Source organism: Liolophura sinensis, chromosome 11 (genome assembly GCF_032854445.1).
Source record: "Liolophura sinensis isolate JHLJ2023 chromosome 11, CUHK_Ljap_v2, whole genome shotgun sequence".
NCBI classification, from domain to species: domain Eukaryota; kingdom Metazoa; phylum Mollusca; class Polyplacophora; order Chitonida; family Chitonidae; genus Liolophura; species Liolophura sinensis.
The window spans coordinates 32,484,875-32,512,069 of NC_088305.1; the positions used below are offsets into that span (position 1 = coordinate 32,484,875).

Sequence of the window (27,195 nt, forward strand, 5' to 3'; positions counted from 1 at the left end):
GTTTTTCTTGTACAGGTCAGTCAAAGAGGAGGCTTTTCTTGTACAGGCCAGCCAAAGAGGAGGCTTTTCTTGTACAGATCAGTCAAAGTGGAGGATTTTCTTGTACAGGTCAGTCAAACAGGAGGTTTTTCTTGTACAGGTGAGTCAAAGAGGAGGTTTTTCTTGTACAGATCAGTCAAAGAGGATGATTTTCTTGCACAAGTCAGTCAAACAGGAGGTTTTTCTTGTACAGGTCAATCAAAAAGGAGGTTTTTCTTGTACAGGTCAGTCAAACAGGAGGTTTTTCTTGAACAGGCCGTTCAAAGAGGAGGATTTTCTTGTACAGGTCAGTCAAAGAGGAGGTTTTTCTTGAACAGGCCAATCAAAGAGGAGGATTTTCTTGTACAGGTCAGTCAAAGAGGAGGTTTTTCTTGAACAGGCCAGTCAAAGAGGAGGATTTTCTTGTACAGGTCAGTCAAAGAGGAGGCTTTTCTTGTACAGGTCAGTCAAAGAGGAGGCTTTTCTTGTACAGGTCAGTCAAACAGGAGGTTTTTCTTGTACAGGTCAATCAAAAAGGAGGTTTTTCTTGTACAGGCCAGTCAAAGAGGAGGTTTTTCTTGAACAGGTCAGTCAAAGAGGAGGTTTTTCTTGTACATGTCAGTCAAAGAGGAGGTTTTTCTTGAACAGGCCAGTCAAAGAGGAGGATTTTCTTGTACAGGTCAGTCAAAGAGGAGGCTTTTCTTGAACAGGCCAGTCAAAGAGGAGGGTTTTCTTGTACAGGTCAATCAAACAGGAGGTTTTTCTTGTACAGGCGAGTCAAAGAGGAGGTTTTTCTTGTACAGGTCAGTCAAAGAGGAGGTTTTTCTTGTACAGGTCAGTCAAAGAGGAGGCTTTTCTTGTACAGGTGAGTCAAACAGGAGGTTTTTCTTGTACAGGTCAATCAAAAAGGAGGTTTTTCTTGTACAGGTCAATCAAAGAGGAGGTCTTTCTTGAACAGGCCAGTCAAAGATGAGGTTTTTCTTGTACAGGTCAGTCAAAAAAGAGGTTATTCTTGTACAGGCCAGTCAAAGAGGAGGATTTTCTTGTACAGGTCAGTCAGACAGGAGGATTTTCTTGTACAGGTCAGTCAAAGAGGAGGTTTTTCTTGTACAGGTCAGTCAGACAGGAGGCTTTTCTTGTACAGGCCAGTCAAAGAGGAGGTTTTTCATGTACGGGTCAGTCAAAGAGGAGGTTTTTCTTGTACAGGTCAGTCAAAGAGGAGGTTTTTCTTGTACAGGTCAGTCAAAGAGGAGGCTTTTCTTGTACAGGCCAGTCAAAAAGGAGGTTTTTCTTGTACAGGTCAGTCAAAGAGGAGGCTTTTCTTGTACAGGCCAGTCAAAGAGCAGGATTTTCTTGTACAGGCCAGTCAAAGAGTAGGATTTTCTTGTACAGGCCAGTCAAACAGGAGGTTTTTCTTGTACAGGCCAGTCAAAAAGGAGATAATTCTTGTACAGGCCAGTCAAAGAGGAGGCTTTTCTTGTACAGGTCAGTCAAACAGGAGGCTTTTCTTGAACAGGCTGTTCAAAGAGGAGGTTTTTCTTGTACAGGCCGGTCAGAGGAGGATTTTCTTGTACAGGTCAGTCAAAGAGGAGGCTTTTCTTGTACAGGCCAGTCAAAGAGGAGGTTTTTCTTGTACGGGTCAGTCAAAGAGGAGGTTTTTCTTGTACAGGTCAGTCAAAGAGGAGGTTTTTTCTTGTACAGGTCAGTCAAAGAGGAGGCTTTTCTTGTACAGGCCAGTCAAAAAGGAGGTTTTTCTTGTACAGGTCAGTCAAAGAGGAGGCTTTTCTTGTACAGGCCAGTCAAAGAGCAGGATTTTCTTGTACAGGCCAGTCAAAGAGTAGGATTTTCTTGTACAGGCCAGTCAAACAGGAGGTTTTTCTTGTACAGGCCAGTCAAAAAGGAGATAATTCTTGTACAGGCCAGTCAAAGAGGAGGCTTTTCTTGTACAGGTCAGTCAAACAGGAGGCTTTTCTTGAACAGGCTGTTCAAAGAGGAGGTTTTTCTTGTACAGGCCGGTCAGAGGAGGATTTTCTTGTACAGGTCAGTCAAAGAGGAGGCTTTTCTTGAACAGGTCAGTCAAAGAGAAGGCTTTTCTTGTACAGGTCAGTCAAAGAGGAGGAAATTCTTGTACAGGTCAGTCAAAGAGGAGGTTTTTCTTGTACAGGTCAGTCAGACAGGAGGCTTTTCTTGTACAGGCCAGTCAAAGAGGAGGTTTTTCTTGTACGGGTCAGTCAAAGAGGAGGTTTTTCTTGTACAGGTCAGTCAAAGAGGAGGTTTTTCTTGTACAGGTCAGTCAAAGAGGAGGCTTTTCTTGTACAGGCCAGTCAAAAAGGAGGTTTTTCTTGTACAGGTCAGTCAAAGAGGAGGCTTTTCTTGTACAGGCCAGTCAAAGAGCAGGATTTTCTTGTACAGGCCAGTCAAAGAGTAGGATTTTCTTGTACAGGCCAGTCAAACAGGAGGTTTTTCTTGTACAGGTCAGTCAAACAGGAGGCTTTTCTTGAACAGGCCGTTCAAAGAGGAGGTTTTTCTTGTACAGGCCGGTCAGAGGAGGATTTTCTTGTACAGGTCAGTCAAAGAGGAGGCTTTTCTTGAACAGGCCAGTCAAAGAGGAGGTTCTTGAACAAGTGAGTCAAAGACGAGGTCTTTCTGGTACGGGTCAGTCTGTTACTGACCCGTAGGAGGTTTTTGTGGTACACATCAGTCAAACAGGTTTTTCTAGTACAGGCCAGTCAAAGAGGAGGACTTTCTGCTACAGGTCAGTCAAAGAGGAGGTATACAGCCAAACATGAAGCAGGCAAAGCCAAACACATAACAGGTAAAGACAAACTTAAAATGAACGTTCATCACTGGTGCTGAGTCAAAAGTGATGCATACTTTTTTTAGAGAAAAAATATGAAGCAGAAAATACAGTATGTCCTCCAAAAATTCAACAGGGCTACAGATATCTGAGGGAGATACTTACGAACTTGTATTCAAACAGCTGTCCAAACTCATTCCTGACTTTGAGGGTGTGAGCATTGCCCTTCCAGTGTTCAGGCATGTAATGTATCTGAGCCAGAATGCCAGTCAACAGGTGTTCAGGGTTATACACTGTATGCTGAATACAACAAACGGACAAAAGTAAAATTGACATGAACATTATTGGCTATGTATACATGTACAATTCTGAAATAGGCATTTGAATCTGACTGTTTTATATGTCAACAGTTAACAAACACAACAAAAAAAGTAGGTGGTTTTGCCGTCAATTTTGTGTAAGTACTAACTTTTGTGGAAATTATAATTTATGTTACACACAATGATAGTCAAATGAGGGCCTACATAAACAAGGATCTCCAGTCTCATTGAGACATAACTGACATGCATGAGTGTTACCCACTTCTAGCTATTAATGAATATTTTTATATATCTACGTACACAAGTAAAATATTGTGGGGGCATCTCATGTACATTTATTTATTTATTTATTTGATTGGTATTTTACGCTTATTTAAGAATATTTCACTTATACGACGGCGGGCAGTATTATGGTGAGAGGAGCCCAGGGGAAACCCATGACCACATCTCATGTACATGTACATGTAACACTTAGTAAGCTTTACGTGGTAAAGTCAAAAGATAAATTGTTCATTTTAGATGAGAAACACTTTTTAAAGAGAATTCCAGGCTACTGGTATACACGTACACATACAGCAGGCTACTGGTATACATGTATACATACTCCAGACTACTGGTATGCATGTATACATACTCCAGACTACTGGTATGCATGAATACATACTCCAGACTACTAGTATACATGTATACATAATTCAGGCGACTGGTATGCATGTATACATACTCCAGACTACTAGTATACATGTATACATACTCCAGACTACTGGTATGCATGCATACATACTCACGGCTACTAGTATACATGTATACATAATTCAGGCGACTGGTATGCATGTATACACACTGCAGGCTACTGGTATACATGTATACATACTCCAGACTACTGGTATGCATGTATACATACTCACGGCTACTAGTATACATGTATACATAATTCAGGCGACTGGTATGCATGTATACATACTCAAGGCGACTGGTATGCATGCATACATACTCCAGGCTACTGGTATGCATGTATACATACTCCAGGCTACTAGTATGCATGTATACATACTCCAGGCTACTGGTATGCATGCATACATCCTCCAGGCTACTGGTATACACACACAAATACAGCCGGCGACTGGTATACATGTATACATGCTCCAAGTGACTGGTGTACATGTGTACATACTCCAGGCACTGGCGTGCATGAATACATACTCCAGGCTACTTGTATACACGTAAAAACACAGCCGGCTACTGGTATACATGTATACATACATGTATATATACATGTATGTAGTAAGTAAATACATGTATGCATATATCCATACATTTGTACATGTATGTCTCAATACAAACTATAATGGTGAGCCAGTTTAACAGTTATAGGTTTAACAGTGTCCATGATGTATGGTACTCTACACTTCTCTGTTCTGGTCAAGCGTTTGAATGGAAATGGGAATATGAATACAATGGTCCATACATGCCATTGCAGAAATATTGGTAGGCTTTCCACACCCACATTTTATCATGGAAAAATGGACTACACATGAGTCAGACATGGTCACATTATCTTCACCTGTGTGCCCATATACTCACCTCATCAGGAATGAGAGCTCTACAGCAAGTCACAATCACACCTGTTAAACAAAAAACATGACCTGCCTGTAATACATGTTCATGTAATTCTATTTCAGTCTTTAATTAAATATTATTACACTATGAATGGACAGATGTACCTGCACAATACACTATGAATGGACAGATGTACCTGCATGATACACTATGAATGGCCTGCTGTACCTGTATGATACACTATGAATGCCTTACTGTGCCTGCATGATACACTATGAATGGCCTGCTGTACCTGTATGATACACTATGAATGGCTTGCTGTACCTACACGATACACTATGAATGGCCTGCTGTACCTGTATGATACACTATGAATGGCCTGCTGTACCTGTATGATACACTATGAATGACCTGCTGTACCTGTATGATACACTATGAATGACCTGCTGTACCTACACGATACACTATGAATGACCTGCTGTACCTGTATGATACATTATGAATGGACAGATGTACCTGTATGATACACTATGAATGGCTTGCTGTACCTACACGAGTGAGTGAGTGCTTCGGGTTTAACGTCGTACTCAACAATTTTTCAGTCATATGACGACGAAGGAATCATTAGGGTGCATGCACGTGTAATGTGCCTCCTTGTTGCAGGACGGATTTCCACCGCTCTTTTATTTAGTGCTGCATCACTGAGACGACTTACCGAAGGCAAGTAAGCCGCCCCGCCCGAGCCATTATACTGATACGGGTCAACCAGTCGTTGCACTATCCCCTTCATGCTGAACGCCAAGCGAGGAAGTTACAACTTCCTCTTTTTTTAAAGTCTTAGGTGTGACTCGACCAAGGATTGATCCTGGATCTACCGGTCCCGAAGCGGACGCTCTACCAACTGTGCTATCCGGGCCGGTCTGTACCTACACGATACACTATGAATGGCCTGCTGTACCTGTATGATACACTATGAATGGCCTGCTGTACCTACACGATACACTATGAATGACCTGCTGTACCTGTATGATACACTATGAATGGTCTGCTGTACCTGTATGATACACTATGAATGACCTGCTGTACCTACACGGTACACTATGAATGACCTGCTGTACCTGTATGATACACCATGAATGACCCGCTGTACCTGTATGATACACTATGAATGACCTGCTGTACCTACACGATACACTATGAATGACCTGCTGTACCTGTATGATACATTATGAATGGACAGATGTACCTGTATGATACACTATGAATGGTCAGCTGTACCTGCACAATACACTATGAATGGTCAGCTGTACCTGCACAATACACTATGAATGGACAGATGTACCTGCATGATACACTATGAATGGCCAGCCTGTACCTGCATTATCAAACCTAAATAGTACATGTTTAATGCTGGTATGAAAACAACTTCATCTTATGATTGAAGTTGAAAAGTCTGGTACAGAAAACTTTACCAAGCGCAAGATGTAACAAAACTACATGTATACATTTGGATACCAAGCAGGTTAGTCAGTTGCAGGTGTACATACCCATACATGTAGTTTAAGAACAAGCGTTTGGGTTCTTCATGTACATTAAGAATCACAAACCTGTAATTGTCATTGTGGTGAGGACATGTTCTACTGTGAGGACGTCTTCATCTATAACTGTCAACACGACCAGCACTGCCAAAATGGACCCCATGAAGAAGGCAACGTTCCTGAGGGGGACAGAAACACATGAGCATTTAATGTAGGGATGTGTAACTGTCAACACAACCTGCACTGTCAGGGTGGATCCCATGAAGTAGGCAACATTCCTGAGAGGGACAGAAACACATGAGCATTTAATGTAGGGATGTGTAACTGTCAACACAACCTGCATTGTCAGGGTGGAATGAAGAAGGCAACATTCCTGAGAGGGACAGAAACACATGAGCATTTAATGTAGGGATGTGTAACTGTCAACACATCCTGCACTGTCAGGGTGGGACCCCATGAAAGTAGGCAACATTCCTGAGAGGGACAGAAACACATGAACATTTAATGTAGGGATGTGTAACTGTCAACACAACCTGCACTGTCAGGGTGGACCCCATGAAGAAGGCAACATTCCTGAGAGGGACAGAAACACATGAACATTTAATGTAGGGATGTGTAACTGTCAACACAACCTGCACTGCAGGGTGGACCCATGAAGAAGGCAACATTCCTGAGAGGGACAGAAACACATGAGCATGCAATGTAGGGATGTGTAACTGTCAACACAACCTGCACTGCCAGGGTGGACCCCATGAATAAGGCAACATTTCCTGAGAGGGACAGAAACACATGAGGCATGTAATGCAGGGATGTGTGACTGTCAAAACAACCGGCACTGTCAGGGTGGACCCCATGAAGAAGACAACATTCCTGAGGGCAGAGAAACAAATGAGCAGGTAATGTAGGGATGTGTGACTGTGAACACAACCTGAACTGCCAGGGTGGACCCCATGAATAAGGCAACATTCCTGAAGAAACAGAAAACACATGAGCAGGTAATGCAGGGATGTGTGGCTGTCAATACAACCGGCACTGTCAGGGTGGACCCCATGAAGAAGGCAACATTCCTGAGGGGAGAGAAACACATGAGCATTTAATGTAGGGATGTGTAACTGTCAACACAACCTGCACTGTCCAGGTGGACCCCATGAAGAAGACAACATTCCTGAGAGGGACAGAAACACATAAGCATGTCATGTAGGGATGTGTAAACTGTCAACACAACCTGCACTGTCAGGGTGGACCCCATGAAGAAGGCAACATTCCTGAGAGGGACAGAAATACATGAGCATTTAATGCAGGGATGTGTAACTGTCAACACAACCTGCATTGTCAGGGTGGACCCCATGATGAAGGCAACGTTCCTGAGAGGGACAGAAACACATAAGCATGCCATGTAGGGATGTGTAACTGTCCAACACAACCTGCACTGTCAGGGTGGACCCCAAGAAGAAGGCAACATTCCTGAGAGGGACAGAAACACATGAGCATGTCATGTAGGGATGTGTAACTGTCAACACAACCTGCACTGCCAGGGTGGGACCCCATGAAGTAGGCAACATTCCTGAGGGGACAGAAACACATAAGCATGTCATGTAGGGATGGTGTAACTGTCAACACAACCTGCACTGTCAGGGTGGACCCCATGAAGTAGGCAACATTCCTGAGAGGGACAGAAAACACATGAGCATTTAATGTAGGGATGTGTAACTGTCAACACATCCTGCACTGCCAGGTGGACCCCATGAAGAAGGCAACATTCCTGAGGGGGACAGCAACACATAAGCATGTAATGTAGGGATGTGTAACTGTCAACACAACCTGCACTGCCAGGGTGGACCCCATGAATAAGGCAACATTCCTGAGAGGGACAGAAACACATGAGCATGTAATGTAGGGATGTGTGACTGTCAACACAACCGGCACTGCCAGGGTGGACCCCATGAAGAAGACAACATTCCTGAGGGCAGAGAAACAAATGAGCAGGTAATATAGGGATGTGTGACTGTCAACACAACCTGCACTGCCAGGGTGGACCCCATGAATAAGGCAACATTTCTGAAGAAACAGAAACACATGAGCAGGTAATGCAGGGATGTGTGACTGTCAATACAACCGGCACTGTCAGGGTGGACCCCATGAAGAAGACAACATTCCTGAGGGGAGAGAAACAAATGAGCAGGTAATATAGGGATGTGTGACTTTCAACATGACCAGCACTGTCAGCATAAAGAAGGCAACATCCCTCAAAATTTCGCTTGCTTGACAGGCAATAGATTAATACTAAACATTAATAAAACAAAATAAAAAAAAGAAACTGTCTTATGTTACTCTTAATACATGGGGGGGGGGGGGGTAATCGTTGGAAAGAGTTAGTGGATGATATGTGTCTTAATGATATGGCTTAATGACACATTCCATTTGACTGCACCCACAAGAGAATATCACAAATAACTTCAAAAAACTTCAGCTTAGTATAAAATATTAAAGAATATTTGAATATGAAAACCCTGCATATCTTGTATCACTCTTGATATGTCCTTACCTGTCAACAAAATTTTTTATATTTCCATTTGTGTATAACAAGTTTTACCCTCCATATCTACTACTAGTAAATTTCCATTTGACAATGGAAGGATTCAAAATATTCACCATCACACAACTAGACATTCTACACTAAACTTGTTTTGGCCATTTAATAGAACAAATCTTTCTTTTCCTGTTACACCCAAAGCCCTCGCACACAGAATAAATCACTGCAACGTCATAATGAATGCCCAGCCATATTTGCTTATGAATGACTCCAGACTATACTTTCTTGAAATCATGGTTTAGTCTACAAATATATTTTTTCCATCTTATACTCTACAGTAACTTCCAGTTACCCTAATGATGTCCATGTATAGATACATAACCATCTTAATTAGAAAGCCTACATTCTTGGCAATCATTAGTGCATTGTAGATGTGTAGATGTAGATGTGACAAATGGAAAAAATCAACCTTTGGCCAATATTTGATGGCGTGCATGTCGCCTCTTTTTCAACACAGCTCAACCATTTTTTAGCACATATAGAGTACATGTATAGCGCTTTGCACTCAGTGATTTTCTGCTTTACAGATATAATGGTTCTCTCTCACAAGACCTCCAAATATGGTGGAAATTGTGTTTTTTTCGCAATCTGATCACAACTTGCTGTAAAACTGTACGTCGCAGGAAAGAAATAAGCCCAGATTCATGATCATGACGTGAAACTATGTCAGGTAGCAGGCTTACAAAATGTGTACATTCACCCTAGACATAAATGCATTTAAAATGCATCATATAACACGGGGACCTCGAAGTGCCAAATATGCCAAATCGGATTTTGGACAATTTTTCAAGCACTGCAACTCCCACATTTCTTAAGATACTTCAACGACTTTCCGCACACGTACAGTACACATATAGCCCTTTGCACTCAGCCATTATTAGCTTTATGGCTGTAACAGTTTTCTGTCACGTGACCTGCAAAAATGGGAAAATTGCCTTTTTTTCCTGTTTTTATCCGATTTGCGACAAAAATATACATTCCAGAGCAAAAATAAGACCGGATTGGTGATCAGGAGCTCAAACCACATTTTTTTTTCCATGACGTCACACCTTATGTAATAGTCAAAGCCTAATTTGCATTGATATTGCATCCTTGTCCAAATAGCCTTCACAGAACGCTTGTTCTATGTGCTAAATTTCAAATCAATCGGAGTTTGCACATTGGGAAAAAATGGCTGTCAAATGTTTTCACTTCAACCCAAAATGGCCGCCAGATCACCTGACTCAGGTTACCCAACTTTTTAGTCGTAAGAGCACATCTCTGGATCTATTACGTAGCAAAGTTTCCCGCATTTCTGTTCAGACATTTCAGCAGTAGAAGTTTTTCAATTCTGTGATTTTTTTTGGCATTTACTACTTCCAGTTTGCTGACGTCACTTCCGGCTGAGCAAAAGTTATCTGCTTGCCATGGTTTGATGTAAGGCCTTAAGATTGCATCTCTAGCTTCATTGGTTTAGGAGATATACCCATTTGAAGTTTTGATGATGTCACTTCCGGTTTATGAAAAATTTTATATTCCGAATAAGTGTCCAAAACCACATCAGATAGGACTATTTGCTGGACCATATCTTTGGAATTTTAGAAATTATTAGCAAAAAACAGATTTTTTGGTCACAAGATGCATTCACCCAATAGCGAGCTTGTACAATTTTTAACGCAGAAAGTTTTCATTACCATGCTGAATGTACCTAGGTTTGGTGCAACGGCAGTTAAAATTTCAGCTCATTCGCATTAGCCGTTCTGGAGAAGATTTTTTAAGGTTTTCACCAAAATCCCAGATGGCCACCAAGTCATGTGAGCCCATTTGACCAAAAAGTTACGATGCACAACTTCAAGTCCTACAGACAAACATGTTATAAACTTCAGACTGATACTTTTCTTTAGAAACACAGCACAATTTTGTTGAGAATAATAATAATAATAATAAATACAGCTGTTGAAGCAGCGATGCCGGGGTTCAAGCCGGTATTGCCGGCCTGTGCGGTGCCACTTTCGGTTACCTTAATGGTGTCCATGTATAGATACATAACCAACTTAATTAGAAAGCCTACATTCTTCGTAGTCATCAGTGCATTGTAAGTACACTGTATGGCATGTACATGTATATGTAGATGAGTAAATCAACTTTTGGACAATATTTGAAGGCATGCATGTCCCATCTTCTTCAATACAGCTCAACGCTTTTCAGCACACATAGAGTACATGTATAGCGCTTTGCACTTACTGATTTTCAGGTTTCCAGCTGTAATAGTTTTTTGTCATATGACCTGCAAAAATCAGGGAAATTGCGCTTTTTCGCGTTTGATCGTAATTTGTGACAAAAATATACATCGCAGAGCAAAAATAAGACCGGATTCGTGATCAGCATGTCAAACTATGTCAAATAGCAAAGAATCATCAGATACAAATTTTTCCTTTTCCCATGACGTCACATTGTATGTATTAGTCAAAGCCTAATTTACATACATACTGCAACTTTTTGCTGTCCAAATGAACTCCATGGAACGCTTGGTATTTGTGCTAAATTTCAAGTCAATGCACCATGATGGCCACCTCAACTTCAAGTCCTACAGACTAACATGTTAAAATTTCATGAACCTCAGACTGATAGTTTTCTTTAGAAACACAGGACAATTTTGGTGAGAATAATAATAATTATAATAAAAACAATAATAAAATAATAATCCTAACAGATACAACAGGGATTCAAGCCTGAATGGCTTGAACCCCTAATAATAAAAACAAATAATCCTAACAGATACAATAGGGATTCAAGCCTGAATGGCTTGAATAGCTAATTACAGTTTTAATATTGCTACCACAAGATCCCCAGGGGTTTTATTCCCACCTTTCCAATTGACTTCTTATGTAAACATGTTCAAAATAGGTAGTGAAACAAAAAAAATATAAAATTCAGAATCATTTTAAGGGAATAAAAACATGTTTTGATCACATATATTAAGTACTGTCAACAACAAGTAGGTGTGGGGTGAAGGAATGAGGGGCTAATTACCTGGGAAACCCCTTGACATAAACTTTAGCCAAAACATGTGGTTTTGCATAGCAGACTCATTGTATGACCATGGAGAAAGGCAGCATCAGCTGGACCTGAGCTGAAAGCAACCTCACTGGTGAGTGCCTCTGGGGTCGTGTTGCACGAGCATCCTAACCAGGTGACTGTGAAGGTCTCATGGAGATTATTAAGCCAGATTGCGAACACTTACTTGGCAAGAACAACCAGCACGGGAGTGGTGAAGATGTTCATGTACATGGTGGCAGGCTTGTATCCACGATTCAGTCTGTAACAGTATGCAGAAATGGTACACCTTACTCTAAACCACTGACACTTAATTAATTGGGAGTACCATCATTGTATTTCTTTTTTCTCCCTAATTCTCCCTAAGCCATAGAACCAAAGCCTAATTAAGGTAAACTGATGAGAGGTGATATATTTCATTGTTTACATGTGGGCATTTTGCCAGCTATCACATTGTCATTTCACTCTGGTTTTACTCTGTAGGCTGTAAGAGTTCAATATAGTCTGCTCTATTTCCTTTATCAGAATCTTACACAGTACTCTTTGCATATTTCATGTGTACAAAGTTATGGTTTATGAGTGATGGAAACTGTGCCGAGTAAACAACTATCACTGACAGTAAAATTTACAGCCATCATGTATTTAATCAGCTAATTTAATACAAAGAAAACCTAAAATCTACATCACAGAAAAGCTTAATACATCAAAAAGTGAACTACATGTTAAGTACAGTGCCAGGTGAGATCAACTGCATGAAAAAATAGCTTTACTTTTTATTTTCAAACAAAGTTAAAGTCATCACCTGGCTGTAAACTCATGGTCAAGCTCATTAAAATGTCGCAGGTACAGACGGCCGTAGTTAGACCTGGAAACAAAAGAAAGCAAATACAAATAATTAAGCACGTGTCCAATAAAACCAACTGATATGTGAACATTTTTGACAAGAAGAAAAAATGTTTTTATGTATTTCAGAACTATATTTTTTCCATTTTCTTGATTTGTTTGAAAGGTGTTTGTTCATAAGCAAATGATATCGGATATTGTCTGCTCGGGTTAAACCACCCCCCACTTAACCAAACATCTGACAAACCTTGACCATGTCCCAAAATCATTTCGCATAAACTGTGTACAGTACCGAGTTAAACATCCTATGTCCCAACATCAGTTCCCATAAACTGTGTACAGTACCAAGTTAAACATCCTATGTCCCAACATCAGTTCCCATAAACTGTGTACAGTACCGAGTTAAACATCCTATGTCCCAAAATCAGTTCCCATAAACTGTGTACAGTACTGAGTTAAACATCCAATGTCCCAAAATCAGTTCCCATAAACTGTGTACAGTACCGAGTTAAACATCCTATGTCCCAACATCATTTCCCATAAACTGGATAATGTACCGAGGTAAACATCCTATGTCCCAAAATCATTCCCCATAAACTGGGTACAGTACCAAGTTAAACATCCTATGTCCCAAAATCATTTCTCATAGACTGGGTACAGTACCGAGTTAAACATCCTATGTCCCAACATCAGTTCCCATAAACTGTGTACAGTACCGAGTTAAACATCCTATGTCCCAAAATCATTTCGCATAAACTGGGTACAGTACAGAGGTAAACATCCTATGTCCCAAAATCATTTCCCATAAACTGTGTACAGTACTGAGTTAAACATCCTATGTCCCAACACCAGTTCCCATAAACTGTGTACAGTACCGAGTTAAACAACCTATGTCCCAACATCAGTTCCCATAAACTGTGTACAGTACCGAGTTAAACATCCTATGTCCCAAAATCAGTTCCCATAAACTGTGTACAGTACTAAGGTAAACATCCTATGTCCCAAAATCATTTCCCATAAACTGGATAATGTACCGAGGTAAACATCCTATCTCCCAACATCATTTCCTTTAAACTGTGTACAGTACTGAGTTAAACATCCTATATCCCAAAATCATTTCCCATTAAATGGGTACAGTACCGAGTTAAACATCCTATGCCCCAAAATCAGTTTCCATAAACTGGATAATGTACCGAGTTAAACATCCTATGTCCCAACATCAGTTCCCATAAACTGTGTACAGTACCGAGTTAAACATCCTATGTCCCAAATCATTTCCCATAAACTGGGTACAGTACCGAGTTAAACATCCTATGTCCCAAAATCAGTTTCCATAAACTATGTACAGTACAGAGGTAAACATCCTATGTCCCAACATCAGTTCCCATAAACTGTGTACAGTACCGAGGTAAACATCCTGTGCCAAAATCATTTCATATAAACTGTATACAGTACCGAGTTAAACATCCTATGTCCCAAAATCAGTTCCCATAAACTGTGTACAGTACCGAGGTAAACATCCTATGTCCCAACATCAGTTCCCAAAGACTGGGTACAGTACCCAGTTAAACATCCTATGTCCCAACATCAGTTCCCATAAACTGTGTACAGTACCCAGTTAAACATCCTATGTCCCAAAATCATTTCCCATAAACTGTGTACAGTACTGAGGTAAACATCCTATGTCCCAACATCAGTTCCCATAAACTGTGTACAGTACCGAGTCAAACATCCTATGTCCCAACATCAGTTCCCATAAACTGTGTACAGTACCGAGTTAAACATCCTATGTCCCAAAATCAGTTCCCATAAACTGTGTACAGTACCGAGTTAAACATCCAATGTCCCAAAATCAGTTCCCATAAACTGTGTACAGTACCGAGTTAAACATCCTATGTCCCAACATCATTTCCCATAAACTGGATAATGTACCGAGGTAAACATCCTATGTCCCAAAATCATTCCCCATAAACTGGGTACAGTACCAAGTTAAACATCCTATGTCCCAAAATCATTTCTCATAGACTGGGTACAGTACCGAGTTAAACATCCTATGTCCCAACATCAGTTCCCATAAACTGTGTACAGTACCGAGTTAAACATCCTATGTCCCAAAATCATTTCGCATAAACTGGGTACAGTACCGAGGTAAACATCCTATGTCCCAAAATCATTTCCCATAAACTGTGTACAGTACTGAGTTAAACATCCTATGTCCCAACATCATTGCCCATAAACTGTGTACTGTATTGAGGTAAACATCCTATGTCCCAACACCAGTTCCCATAAACTGTGTACAGTACCGAGATAAACAACCTATGTCCCAACATCAGTTCCATAAACTGTGTACAGTACCGAGTTAAACATCCTATGTCCCAAAATCAGTTCCCATAAACTGTGTACAGTACTGAGGTAAACATCCTATGTCCCAAAATCATTTCCCATAAACTGGATAATGTACCGAGGTAAACATCCTATGTCCCAACATCATTTCCTTTAAACTGTGTACAGTACTGAGGTAAACATCCTATATCCCAAAATCATTTCCCATTAAATGGGTACAGTACCGAGTTAAACATCCTATGCCCCAAAATCAGTTTCCATAAACTGTGTACAGTACCGAGTTAAACATCCTATGTCCCAACATCAGTTCCCATAAACTGTGTACAGTACCGAGTTAAACATCCTATGTCCCAAAATCATTTCCCATAAACTGGGTACAGTACCGAGTTAAACATCCTATGTCCCAAAATCAGTTTCCATAAACTGTGTACAGTACAGAGGTAAACATCCTATGTCCCAACATCAGTTCCCATAAACTGTGTACAGTACTGAGGTAAACATCCTGTGCCAAAATCATTTCATATAAACTGTATACAGTACCGAGTTAAACATCCTATGTCCCAAAATTAGTTCTTATAAACTGTGTACAGTACTGAGGTAAACATCCTATGTCCCAACATCAGTTCCCATAAACTGTGTACAGTACTGAGGTAAACATCCTATGTCCCAACATCAGTTCCCATAAACTGTGTACAGTACCGAGTTAAACATCCTATGTCCCAAAATCATTTCCCATAAACTGGGTACAGTACTGAGGCAAACATCCTATGTCCCAAAATCATTTCCCATAGACTGTGTACAGTACCGAGTTAAACATCCTATGTCCCAACATCAGTTCCCATAAACTGTGTACAGTACCGAGTTAAACATCCTATGTCCCAACATCAGTTCCCATAAACTGTGTACAGTACTGAGTTTAACATCCTATGTCCCAACATCAGTTCCCATAAACTGTGTACAGTACCGAGTTAAACATCCTATGTCCCAAAATCATTTCCCATAAACTGGGTACAGTACTGAGGCAAACATCCTATGTCCCAAAATCATTTCCCATAAACTGTGTACAGTACCGAGTTTAACATCCTATGTCCCAACATCAGTTCCCATAAACTGTGTACAGTACCGAGTTAAACATCCTATGTCCCAACATCATTGCCCATAAACTGTGTACAGTACTGAGTTTAACATCCTATGTCCCAACATCAGTTCCCATAAACTGTGTACAGTACCGAGTTAAACATCCTATGTCCCAACATCAGTTCCCATAAACTGTGTACAGTACCAAGTTAAACATCCTATGTGCCAAAATCATTTCCCATAAACTGTGTACAGTACCGAGTTAAACATCCTATGTCCCAACATCAGTTCCCATAAACTGGGTACAGTACCGAGTTAAACATCCTATGTCCCAACATCAGTTCCCATAAACTGTGTACAGTACTGAGGTAAACATCCTATGTCCCAACATCAGTTCCCATAAACTGTGTACAGTACCAAGTTAAACATCCTATGTGCCAAAATCAGTTCCCATAAACTGTGTACAGTACCGAGTTAAACATCCTATGTCCCAACATCAGTTCCCATAAACTGGGTACAGTACTGAGGTAAACATCCTATGTCCCAACATCAGTTCCCATAAACTGTGTACAGTACCGAGTTAAACATTCTATGTCCCAACATCAGTTCCCATAAACTGGGTACAGTACTGAGGTAAACATCCTATGTCCCAACATCAGTTCCCATAAACTGTGTACAGTACCGAGGTAAACATCCTATGTCCCAACACCAGTTCCCATAAACTGTGTACAGTACCAAGTTAAACATCCTATGTCCCAACATCAGTTCCCATAAACTGGGTACAGTACTGAGGTAAACATCCTATGTCCCACCATCAGTTCCCATAAACTGTGTACAGTAAAGAGTTAAACATCCTATGTCCCAACATCAGTTCCCATAAACTGGGTACAGTACCGAGTTAAACATCCTATGTCCCAGAATCATTTCGCATAAACTGGGTACAGTACCGAGTTAAACATCCTATGTCCCAACACCAGTTCCCATAAACTGTGTACAGTATCGAGTTAAACATCCTATGTCCCAACATCATTTCCCATAAACTGTGTACAGTACTGAGGTAAACATCCTATGTCCCAACACCAGTTTCCATAAACTGTGTACAGTACCGAGTTAAACATCCTATGTCCCAACATCAGTTCCCATAAACTGGGTACAGTACTGAGGTAAACATCCTATGTCCCAACATCAGTTCCCATAAACTGTGTACAGTTCGAGTTAAACATCCTATGTCCCAACATCAGTTCCCATAAACTGGGTACAGTACCGAGTTACACATCCTATGTCCCAACATCAGTTCCCATAAACTGTGTACAGTACCAAGTTAAACATCCTATGTCCCAACACCAGTTCCCCTAAACTGTGTACAGTACCGAGTTAAACATCCTATGTCCCAAAATCAGTTCCCATAAACTGTGTACAGTACCAAGTTAAACATCCAATGTCCCAAAATCAGTTCCCATAAACTGTGTACAGTACCGAGTTAATCATCCTATGTCCCAACATCAGTTCCCATAAACTGGATAATGTACCGAGGTAAACATCCTATGTCCCAAAATCATTTCCCATAAACTGGGTACAGTACTGAGTTCAACATCCTACGTTCCAAAATCATTTTCCATAAACTGTGTACAGTACCGAGTCAAACATCCTATGTCTAAAAAACATTTCCCATAAACTGGGTACAGTACCGAGTTAAACATCCTATGTCCCAAAATCATTTCCCATAGACTGGGTACAGTACCGAGTTAAACATCCTATGTCCCAACATCAGTTCCCATAAACTGTGTACAGTACCAAGTTAAACATCCAATGTCCCAAAATCAGTTCCCATAAACTGTGTACAGTACCAAGTTAAACATCCAATGTCCCAAAATCAGTTCCCATAAACTGTGTACAGTACCGAGTTAATCATCCTATGTCCCAACATCATTTCCCATAAACTGGATAATGTACCGAGGTAAACATCCTATGTCCCAAAATCATTTCCCATAAACTGGGTACAGTACTGAGTTCAACATCCTACGTTCCAAAATCATTTCCCATAAACTGTGTACAGTACCGAGTCAAACATCCTATGTCCCAAAATCATTTCCCATAAACTGGGTACAGTACCGAGTTAAACATCCTATGTCCCAAAAGCATTTCCCATAAACTGGGTACAGTACCGAGTTAAACATCCTATGTCCCAAAATCATTTCCCATAGACTGGGTACAGTACCGAGTTAAACATCCTATGTCCCAACATCAGTTCCCATAAACTGGGTACAGTACTGAGGTAAACATCCTATGTCCCAAAATCATTTCTCATAAACTGGATAATGTAGCGAGGTAAACATCCTATGTCCCAAAATCATTTCCCATAAACTGTGTACAGTACTGAGGTAAACATCCTATGTCCCAAAATCATTTCCCATAAACTGGGTACAGTACTGAGGTAAACATCCTGTGCCAAAATCATTTCACATAAACTGTGTACAGTACCGAGTTAAACACCCTATGTCCCAAAATCAGTTTCCATAAACTGTGTACAGTACTGAGGTAAACATCCTATGTCCCAACATCAGTTCCCATAAACTGTGTACAGTACCGAGGTAAACATCCTGTGGCAAAATCATTTCCCATAAACTGGGTACAGTACCGAGTTAAACATCGTATGTCCCAAAATCATTTCCCATAAACTGTGTACTGTAAACTGTGTATTGTAAACTGTGTACTGTACTTTATGTATGAAGATTCAGCAAAGTAGTTTATCAGATATGAAAACAGGCACTTTAATAACTGGTGAAACATGAGTTCCTTTACAAATGTGCAGAACGTACAGTGTACATGTAGGTGTAGATGTTTACAAACTTTGAGTCTACTGATGGCTTCTGTTTATCACACATGTGCGATAATATCAAGAGAATTTCTTGATCTGGGATACCCAGTCTGGTCATACTATCAACCATCATCAAACAAAACATGGCCCAAACGTGCCCACCCAGTTGTGCCAGTCACTTACCATCGTCTAACACCAAGAGCTCCTGGCTCGCGCTTTATCAGCTGTGAAATAAAAATCAAAAGACATGGCTTTTTATTCATGTCCCCAAACCACTGCTGCCCACTGTAATAGACAAACCTGCCTTTTCAGCCGGGTTTGAACTTGCAACTTCACAGGTGAGAGGCTGATTGTTCAGGGCACCATTCTCACTACATTATATTTACATTTAAGCATGAAGAGTATGAAGAAAAACAAATGTCATCATCTAATTGTGTTATTTGATACATGTTCAGGAGCTTGACAGTACTGAATACAGTTACCATTAACAGGCTATAAGCATACTTACCTCTGCATATCGGAAAAATGAATACAAAATCTGCCATAAAAATATCACTGGACACAAAATGAAGTTAGCAATACCAATCCACAATATTCTTTTGGCTAATCTGAAAGATAAAGAAAAAGAAAGACAATTTACATACATGTTCTAAAATAGAATGTTCCTGTAATAATCAGAAAATATAAACAATAAATAATAATACAAATCAATAAATTTATTAGCAAGCATCCAAAATAGTTCTACATGTAGTTTGGAGATAATCACACTTCTCCAAACTTCAAACACTTTACACTTTATATCTGCCAACTTTGTGTGCTGATATGGCAACAGATCATCTCAGAATACTGCATCTCATATTGCCTGATTCTCGAGGTCTATTGATGTTACACACATGCTTTGAGGTTTGTTTAGAAGATAGGATGATGTTCTAGTAGGAATTTGAAATGTATATTTCAGAATCAAAAATCATTTGACTAACGGAACCAATAAATAAAATTGTATGACCTTTATTCCCTCAAAAAAAATCATTGTTTTCAGACAAATTTTCAGGGCAAATAAAGTCTGACACAATATTACAAGCTTGGAATACTTCAAAATAGATGACGCTGTGTAAAATGGTATTGACTTGTACTCAACTGTTCTGCCAGACGTTTTCTGTTATGCATATTCTTGTACTCATCTCTCAGCTTCCAGTTGTTCTCAAACGGTGACCATGGACCCCCTGACAATTACGGCAAACGCATAAAAATTTACTGCAATTTTACAGGTTGTGTTTTCCAAAGGACATATAGTGCCACCTGTAACTACCTAAGAAACAATGTAACATGTACAGTACTGTGTGGGTTACGATGTTAGTTACACAATGTACACAGATTAAAAGATTCATATATTTATTTATTTGATTGATGTTTGGCACCGTACTCAAGAACATTTCACTTATACAACGGCGGCCAGCATTATGGCGGGTGGAAACCGAGCAGAGCCTGTTGGAAACCCATGACCATCCGCAGGTTGCCGGCAGACCTTCCCACGTATGGATGGAGAGGAAGCCAGCATGAGCTGGACTTGAACTCACAGTGACAGCATTGAGGATTCATATAAATGTGTGTAACAATAGCTGCAACACTTGCTTACAAGAATGAATGAATAGCTGAATTCTGTACATGTATCTCAGCAGAGCAGCTTTTGCTATCATTTCTTTTCTTTTCATACTACTCAGAGTGCAGATTTAAATGCCGACAATTTTCGAATAAACATCCATACTCTATATTCTGCGACATGTTCTCAGAGTACACAGCATGTTTCAGAATTCTAACCCACGTGGTAAACGGTATCTTTTCCCCCGTTGCTTTATACATGTACAATCATTATACATGATTTTTACAGAAATTTGCTGGAATTGGAAATGGGATTTAATATAAAAAACAATGTTCATACTTACAGAATAAAATTATCTCAATGTTATACTTCAGTCCAATACTGAGGAAGGAACTGGAAAGGAAAGCATCATGTCAAAGTTACATATACACTTAAAACAGCATTCTTACATGAAGCATCAGTGGTGTTCCAGATGACTGGTGAATACCTTCCATCTGTCGATTTAAGAACACAAACTACCAGGGGTATTCTCCCCTGCTTATTATTTAAGCATGGGGTGAAAGCTGATTCTTTGAATATGTTGAAAAAAACCCATACAATACTCTTAACAATGGGTCATCTTTAACTCTTTTTTTCACTGCACAACAATTTATAAACTTCTTTGACTCAAATTTGAAGCCACCTGCCCATGGCTGTCCCAAGTACATGTACATATACATGTATATCTCAGATGTTCAAGGCAGGTGAGCAGGCATAAACTTCAAGCCTTGCTAGAAAGAGCACCAGTAAACTCTCACCATGTCCCCACAAAAGGAATGTTTCCCTCTAAAGGTAGCAGAGACTTGTTCACCATGGCTATCATGTAGTTTTTGAACCTCAGGATTCTGTGGTAAATATCTGCAAAAATGAAATGGTTTTTCTCATCAATGGCTCATTCCGGTAATTAAATACTCTAGAACACAATACAAACATACACAGTATAGTACAGCAATAGCGCATTCATTTACATGTATAGTAAGCAACTGTTTGGCTTAATTGATTTACTTCAAATGCAATGAATTATCTGATGTAAGACGTTGTTAATTCCTGATGTGGCAACTGCAAGTTTGCACCCAACCCAACCCAAGTAGGCAAATCAAACATTAAATCTACCCCTCTGACTGCAAGAGGTGTGCTCCCAAACAGCCATTAATTGAACTGAATGAGGCTCGCTTTTTCTATCCCAGCAGTTCAACATGGCCGTAGTGTTTTACAGGGTTCATACAGAAATGGGGCTTTAAAACTCCATGATATTCCAGTCCATTAGTACTAAAATTTCAGGATGTTCAATGGTAAAATTCAAACTATCGAATAGGTGATTGGTGTGACTGTTAGTGTAAGTCGATGGAACAAGCATGTTTGGATTGTTGTGTACAGTTTCTCAATGCTTTCAACATTATTTCAGTCACATCACTTTATTTGATTACTGTCAAACGTCTTACGATACTCAATAAAGCATATGCCTATGGTTGCTGACTGTTCTACTGAAGTGCTATATTTAAACAGTCATGCTAAACATGACACAGTGCAACAATATACAGACTCTGTGCTATTTTTTTGTTAGCCCAAGCAAGTAACATTACTGCATGTAATACCAGTAATATTAAGTAATGCTCTTGCTATGGCCTACATCAGGGGACTGGGCAAATGAGGACAATATAGTTATGTATCTATTTGATTCTTGTTTGAAAACCACACTCATGGAGTTTTCACATCATGCATGCTGCTGGTAATTAACATTGAAGAGTGGAGCAAACCAGACCACCTGGAATAAACCATTAACCTTCGGCAAATTACTGATAGACTTCCCACATGAAATATTCAGAGAAAAAGAATGCACGATTTGGGGGGGTTGGTGGGGGGGGGCAGGGTGGCGTTGAAGACTAGTGATCTTAATGAAGAATATATTGCACAAGTAGCCACACAAGCATCATGAACTGGTTAACCTTACTGTCACTAAGGCCCCACGATGATACTAATAACAATATACCATGATTTATAAACACTCGTTTTTTTTAATATTCTTATCACTGAGGTTGAATAACTGAGAATCCATGCTGATCCATCCTGGGTACAAAGAGGGAAGAGGAAAAAATAAGTTACAGGCATATAAGTTTGCATAAGGCCTCTAGAATATCTTCTGCTGTCGCACATCCCATTATTTCAGAGGAAGTATCTAGCTGTGACAATGTTGCCTTCCCACATCTGGATGTGAACATCCATCTATTTTGTTTTGCATCTTTACATTTTCTCGCTCATCAAACAAAACCACTTTCATGATCTTTTATGTGGTGTGATATATGTGTCCTGAAATGATGTATGTCCCCAAATGTAGTCATGTATGCACACTTTCCTTCCCCACACTGGAATGAGGTCATGAAACCCATTTGGGAACAGAAAAGTTAAATCCATAAATTAATACTAAATATTACAAACATATGGTAAAAGCACACTTTATATTTAGAATTTTCAGAAAAATAGTGACCAGTTTATTTATCATATAAACTTTATTTAAAGATAAGAAAATAAACTTCATATTAAAAAAAAGAGTAAACCTTATACTAGTGTAATGATCATTTTGGCCCAAATGAAACTCTGTGAGAAATCTGTCAAGATATTGATATCTTAAGAATGATGACAAAACTGACTAAGAGAAAAAGCTGGCCACAAGTAAGTACATGTACCTGTATCAGCCAAAGGGCCAGTAGGATTGATTTCAGATACCACCTGGTTTGGTACTATCTTGTCTATGACTGTACAAGGTCAACTGTCAGCACTGACACTTACAGATAGTTTGACACTACACTGTCTAGGACTGTACAAGATCAAATGTCAGTATTGACAGTTACAGCTGGTTTGGTACTATCTTGTCTATGACTGTACAAGGTCAACTGTCAGCACTGACACTTACAGATAGTTTGACACTACACTGTCTAGGACTGTACAAGATCAAATGTCAGTATTGACAGTTACAGCTGGTTTGGTACTATCTTGTCTATGACTGTACAAGGTCAACTGTCAGCACTGACACTTACAGATAGTTTGACACTACACTGTCTAGGACTGTACAAGATCAACTGTCAGTATTGACAGTTACAGGTAGTTTGGTACTATCTTGTCTATGACTGTACAAGGTCAACTCTCAGTATTGACAGTTACAGATAATCTGGTACTACCCTGTCTACGACTGTACAAAGTCAACTGTCAGTATTGACACTTACAGGTAGTTTGGTACTACCCTGTCTACCACTGTACAAGGTCAACTGTCAGTATTGACAGTTACAGGTAGTTTGGTACTACCCTGTCTACGACTGTACAAAGTCAACTGTCAGTATTGACACTTACAGGTAGTTTGGTACTACCCTGTCTACCACTGTACAAGGTCAACTCTCCGTATTGACAGTTACAGGTAGTTTGGTACTACCCTGCCTACGACTGTACAAGGTGAACTGTCAGTATTGACACCTACATATAGTTTGGCACTACACTGTTTAGGACTGTACAGGGTCAACTGTCAGTATTGACAGTTACGGGTAGTTTGGTACTACCCTGTCTACCACTGAACAGGGTCAACTGTCAGTATTGACAGTTACAGGTAGTTTGGTACTACCCTGTCTACCACTGTACATGGTCAACCCTCAGTATTGACAGTTACAGGTAGTTTGATCTACACTGTCTACCACTGTACAAGGTCAACTGTCAGTACTGACACTTACATGTAGTTTGCTACTACAAACTCAGTTTTCCTTCCCATCATTTCTGAAACACTGAGTCCATGCCCCGAGCTTCTGCGAGTTGGAAAGACTTCACGGTTTGATGCTGATCGACTGATGGGTACAAATCACATGGCGATGATGGCGTGGAAGTATAGTGAGGAGTTATCCCCCTTAGCTTACTTTCGGAAACCCTATCCAAACCTATGCCATTAGTCGCAGAAGTTGTACATTGGCATTTCCTAAACCATGTCGTTAAAAACATGAAGCAGATTTTGAGTAGAGGTACATTCGAATTTTATATTTGAAAACACCAAACATCAAGGAGCTATTTGACTTACTAAAATTGTTACAGCAGACTTGACATCAATTTTCCCTGATATTTTGGAACAAAGCCATTAAATTCCCTACTATTCCAGTGTATGGAAGAGGCAATTCTGTTTTTCCTGATATTCCAGTGTATGGAAGAGGCAATTCTGTTTTTCCTGATATTCCAGTGTATGGAAGGGGAAAATCTGTTTTTCCTGATATTCCAGTGTATGAAAGAGGCAATTCTCTTTTTCCTGATACTCCAGTGTATGGAAGAGGCAATTCTGTTTTTCCTGATATTCCAGTGTATGGAAGGGGCAAATCTGTTTTTCCTGATATTCCAGTGTATGGAAGAGGCAATTCAGTTTTTCCTCATATTCCAGTGTATGCAAGCTGCAATTCAGTTTTCCCTGCTACTCCAGATTTTCTCTGATCTGTGATATTCCGGGACAAAGCAAACAAAAATTGCAAATTGTGTGATATTCCAGTGTATGGAAGAGGCAGTCCCATTTTCCCTGATGCTCCTGACTTTCTCTGACCTGTGAGAACCCTGTGTTTAGAACTTGACAATACTTGAAAAGATGAACTATTCTATCCTCGATACTTGTCAATCATGTCCATAAGGGTGGGCTTACCAAGTTCTGTGAGGTTGCGCTTATGTATGCACATATGCTGCTCCTTCTGTACCTCCAGCACGCGCCTCTGTACCTCATGCCAGGTCATGTTAGCCAGGTCAGACTGAAGCAGAAGGCACAGGAAATCACACAACAACAACATGGCAGTTTAGACAGCGTGTCAGACCGAAGCTGACGGAACAAGCTACCAGAAAACAACAACACAACAGCTTTTCAAAGCAAGAGGTGCATGGAAGAATCTATGGCAGGTGAAACTGGTTAGTGGTCAAAGTGTTTGATCACACACTCATTTTTGAGAACCAAAAATGAAAATTACCAGAAAATGAGCCAAATATATAGTGCAAATATTCATACTTTTTAAAACTTATTATTGTTTGTATTTTACCCACAATGCTGTTTAACAATGACACAAATGGAATGTTAGAAAGTCCACTCCTTGGAAACACATCACTCTCAGGAGCATGAAGCATTTAACATTTTTGGACACCTGACTTGTCTGACAAGTTTCAGCTATACACAATTTGATTTACTTCACTGTTAAATTCCATACTCAAGAAATTTTCATAATGGGTGACTGCATTATATCCATGGCGAAACCATCTGAGTTTGTTCTTTGGATATATCCTCCAATGTAATTCAGTTTGGACTGAACTGATGCCAAACCCAGGGGAAAATAACAAGAGTCATTTATTCATAAAAACATTTATTTATTTGACTGGTGTTTTACGCCATAATCAAGAATATTCACCTCTTGTATGCAAAAAAAGACAAGCGCCAAATGACTTACTGTAGATATCTTCAATGCTCCTTTATAGAAGGTGTTGATCTCAAAATACTTGAAGATGTTATAAATAACCTTGACAACCCTGAGCAGCCAGAAGACTGTGGCCACCAGCAGACACAACACCAGGCCAAAGTGAAACCTGTCATGTACAAGATAGGAAAAGAAATGAGAAAATATCAGTAGTAACTTAAGAGCTTATACAATCCTCACAACTGTACACATACACACACACTAACTGGCTGACTATACAAAATCAAACAGTAGTCTACATGTCTACAAAATACAACCGATTTGCACATACATGTATGTATGTAAGCTTGGGTTTTTATGCACTGTCTGGGGCTTTCCAATTTGCCATGGGAAATCATTCAGGATGTGTATAGGTATATCAGCACGTAAAATTTGAAAGCTCTAAGTCAAGCAGTTCTATGGATGTACATGTAGGCCTGGGTGCAGTGCTCATTCCATACCGTTCAATATGTGTCACTAGTGATGGGTGTATAAGTCAGGCATCACACACCTATTCTTTTTTATGTTTATAACAATAGGGGCATTTAACCCCTTAAATTATATATATACTCAATTCATCTAGCAGTTTCCTTTCCACCCTATTAATTCTTGAAGATAATCCAGTAGCAGCCTTGATACGGGTACATCCACACGTGTATCTCACCTTTCACCTGCCTTACTCATGGGCAGAATAACCTCTGGTATGGTGACCTTCTTTGCAGAGTGGGTGTCAAACAGGACACCATAATCCACAAACACCACCAGAAAGGTTGTGAACAGCACCACAAACACAAATTGGCTGAAACAAACAAAATGACCAGCACATAATATATTAAGTCATGTTCATATAGCAACACTGATTACCAGTAGCAATTTTTTTGTCAATGCTGAATTTCTAGTGGTTTTCAAGGAAGATCACCAGGTCACATTCAGAAAAGATATCCAGAACACACCTTCTGATGAACATATTTCACCTCTGGGAAATTAAATTCAAAATTAGATTAAAATTTTATTGTTGGGGCCTTACATAAACCACATATCCATCATCCTTACAGATACTTGCAAGTTTATCATTATAATAGTCTAACACTTGTCTTAAAAACACAAATTATATTTTTGTTGACTTGTATTAGTTTTACATTAGTATTAGTTTTAAATTATAT

The 27,195-nt window shown here is 39.8% G+C and overlaps 1 protein-coding gene across 1 annotated transcript in view; it reads right to left on the bottom strand.

Annotated features, from left to right (window-relative positions):
* Positions 1 to 27,195, bottom strand: part of LOC135477435 (autophagy-related protein 9A-like) — a 45,762-nt gene that overhangs the window by 7,632 nt on the left and 10,935 nt on the right. Inside the window, exons 5-17 of the mRNA XM_064757536.1 lie at positions 26,697 to 26,831; positions 26,027 to 26,162; positions 25,240 to 25,342; positions 21,341 to 21,440; positions 20,887 to 20,936; positions 20,082 to 20,166; positions 19,452 to 19,551; positions 19,127 to 19,167; positions 12,665 to 12,727; positions 12,050 to 12,124; positions 6,303 to 6,412; positions 4,720 to 4,760; positions 2,981 to 3,115 (exon numbers count right to left, since the gene is read on the bottom strand). Of these exons, the coding sequence (XP_064613606.1) occupies positions 2,981 to 3,115; positions 4,720 to 4,760; positions 6,303 to 6,412; positions 12,050 to 12,124; positions 12,665 to 12,727; positions 19,127 to 19,167; positions 19,452 to 19,551; positions 20,082 to 20,166; positions 20,887 to 20,936; positions 21,341 to 21,440; positions 25,240 to 25,342; positions 26,027 to 26,162; positions 26,697 to 26,831 (1,174 nt within the window). The remainder of the gene's footprint in view (positions 1 to 2,980; positions 3,116 to 4,719; positions 4,761 to 6,302; positions 6,413 to 12,049; positions 12,125 to 12,664; positions 12,728 to 19,126; positions 19,168 to 19,451; positions 19,552 to 20,081; positions 20,167 to 20,886; positions 20,937 to 21,340; positions 21,441 to 25,239; positions 25,343 to 26,026; positions 26,163 to 26,696; positions 26,832 to 27,195) is intronic.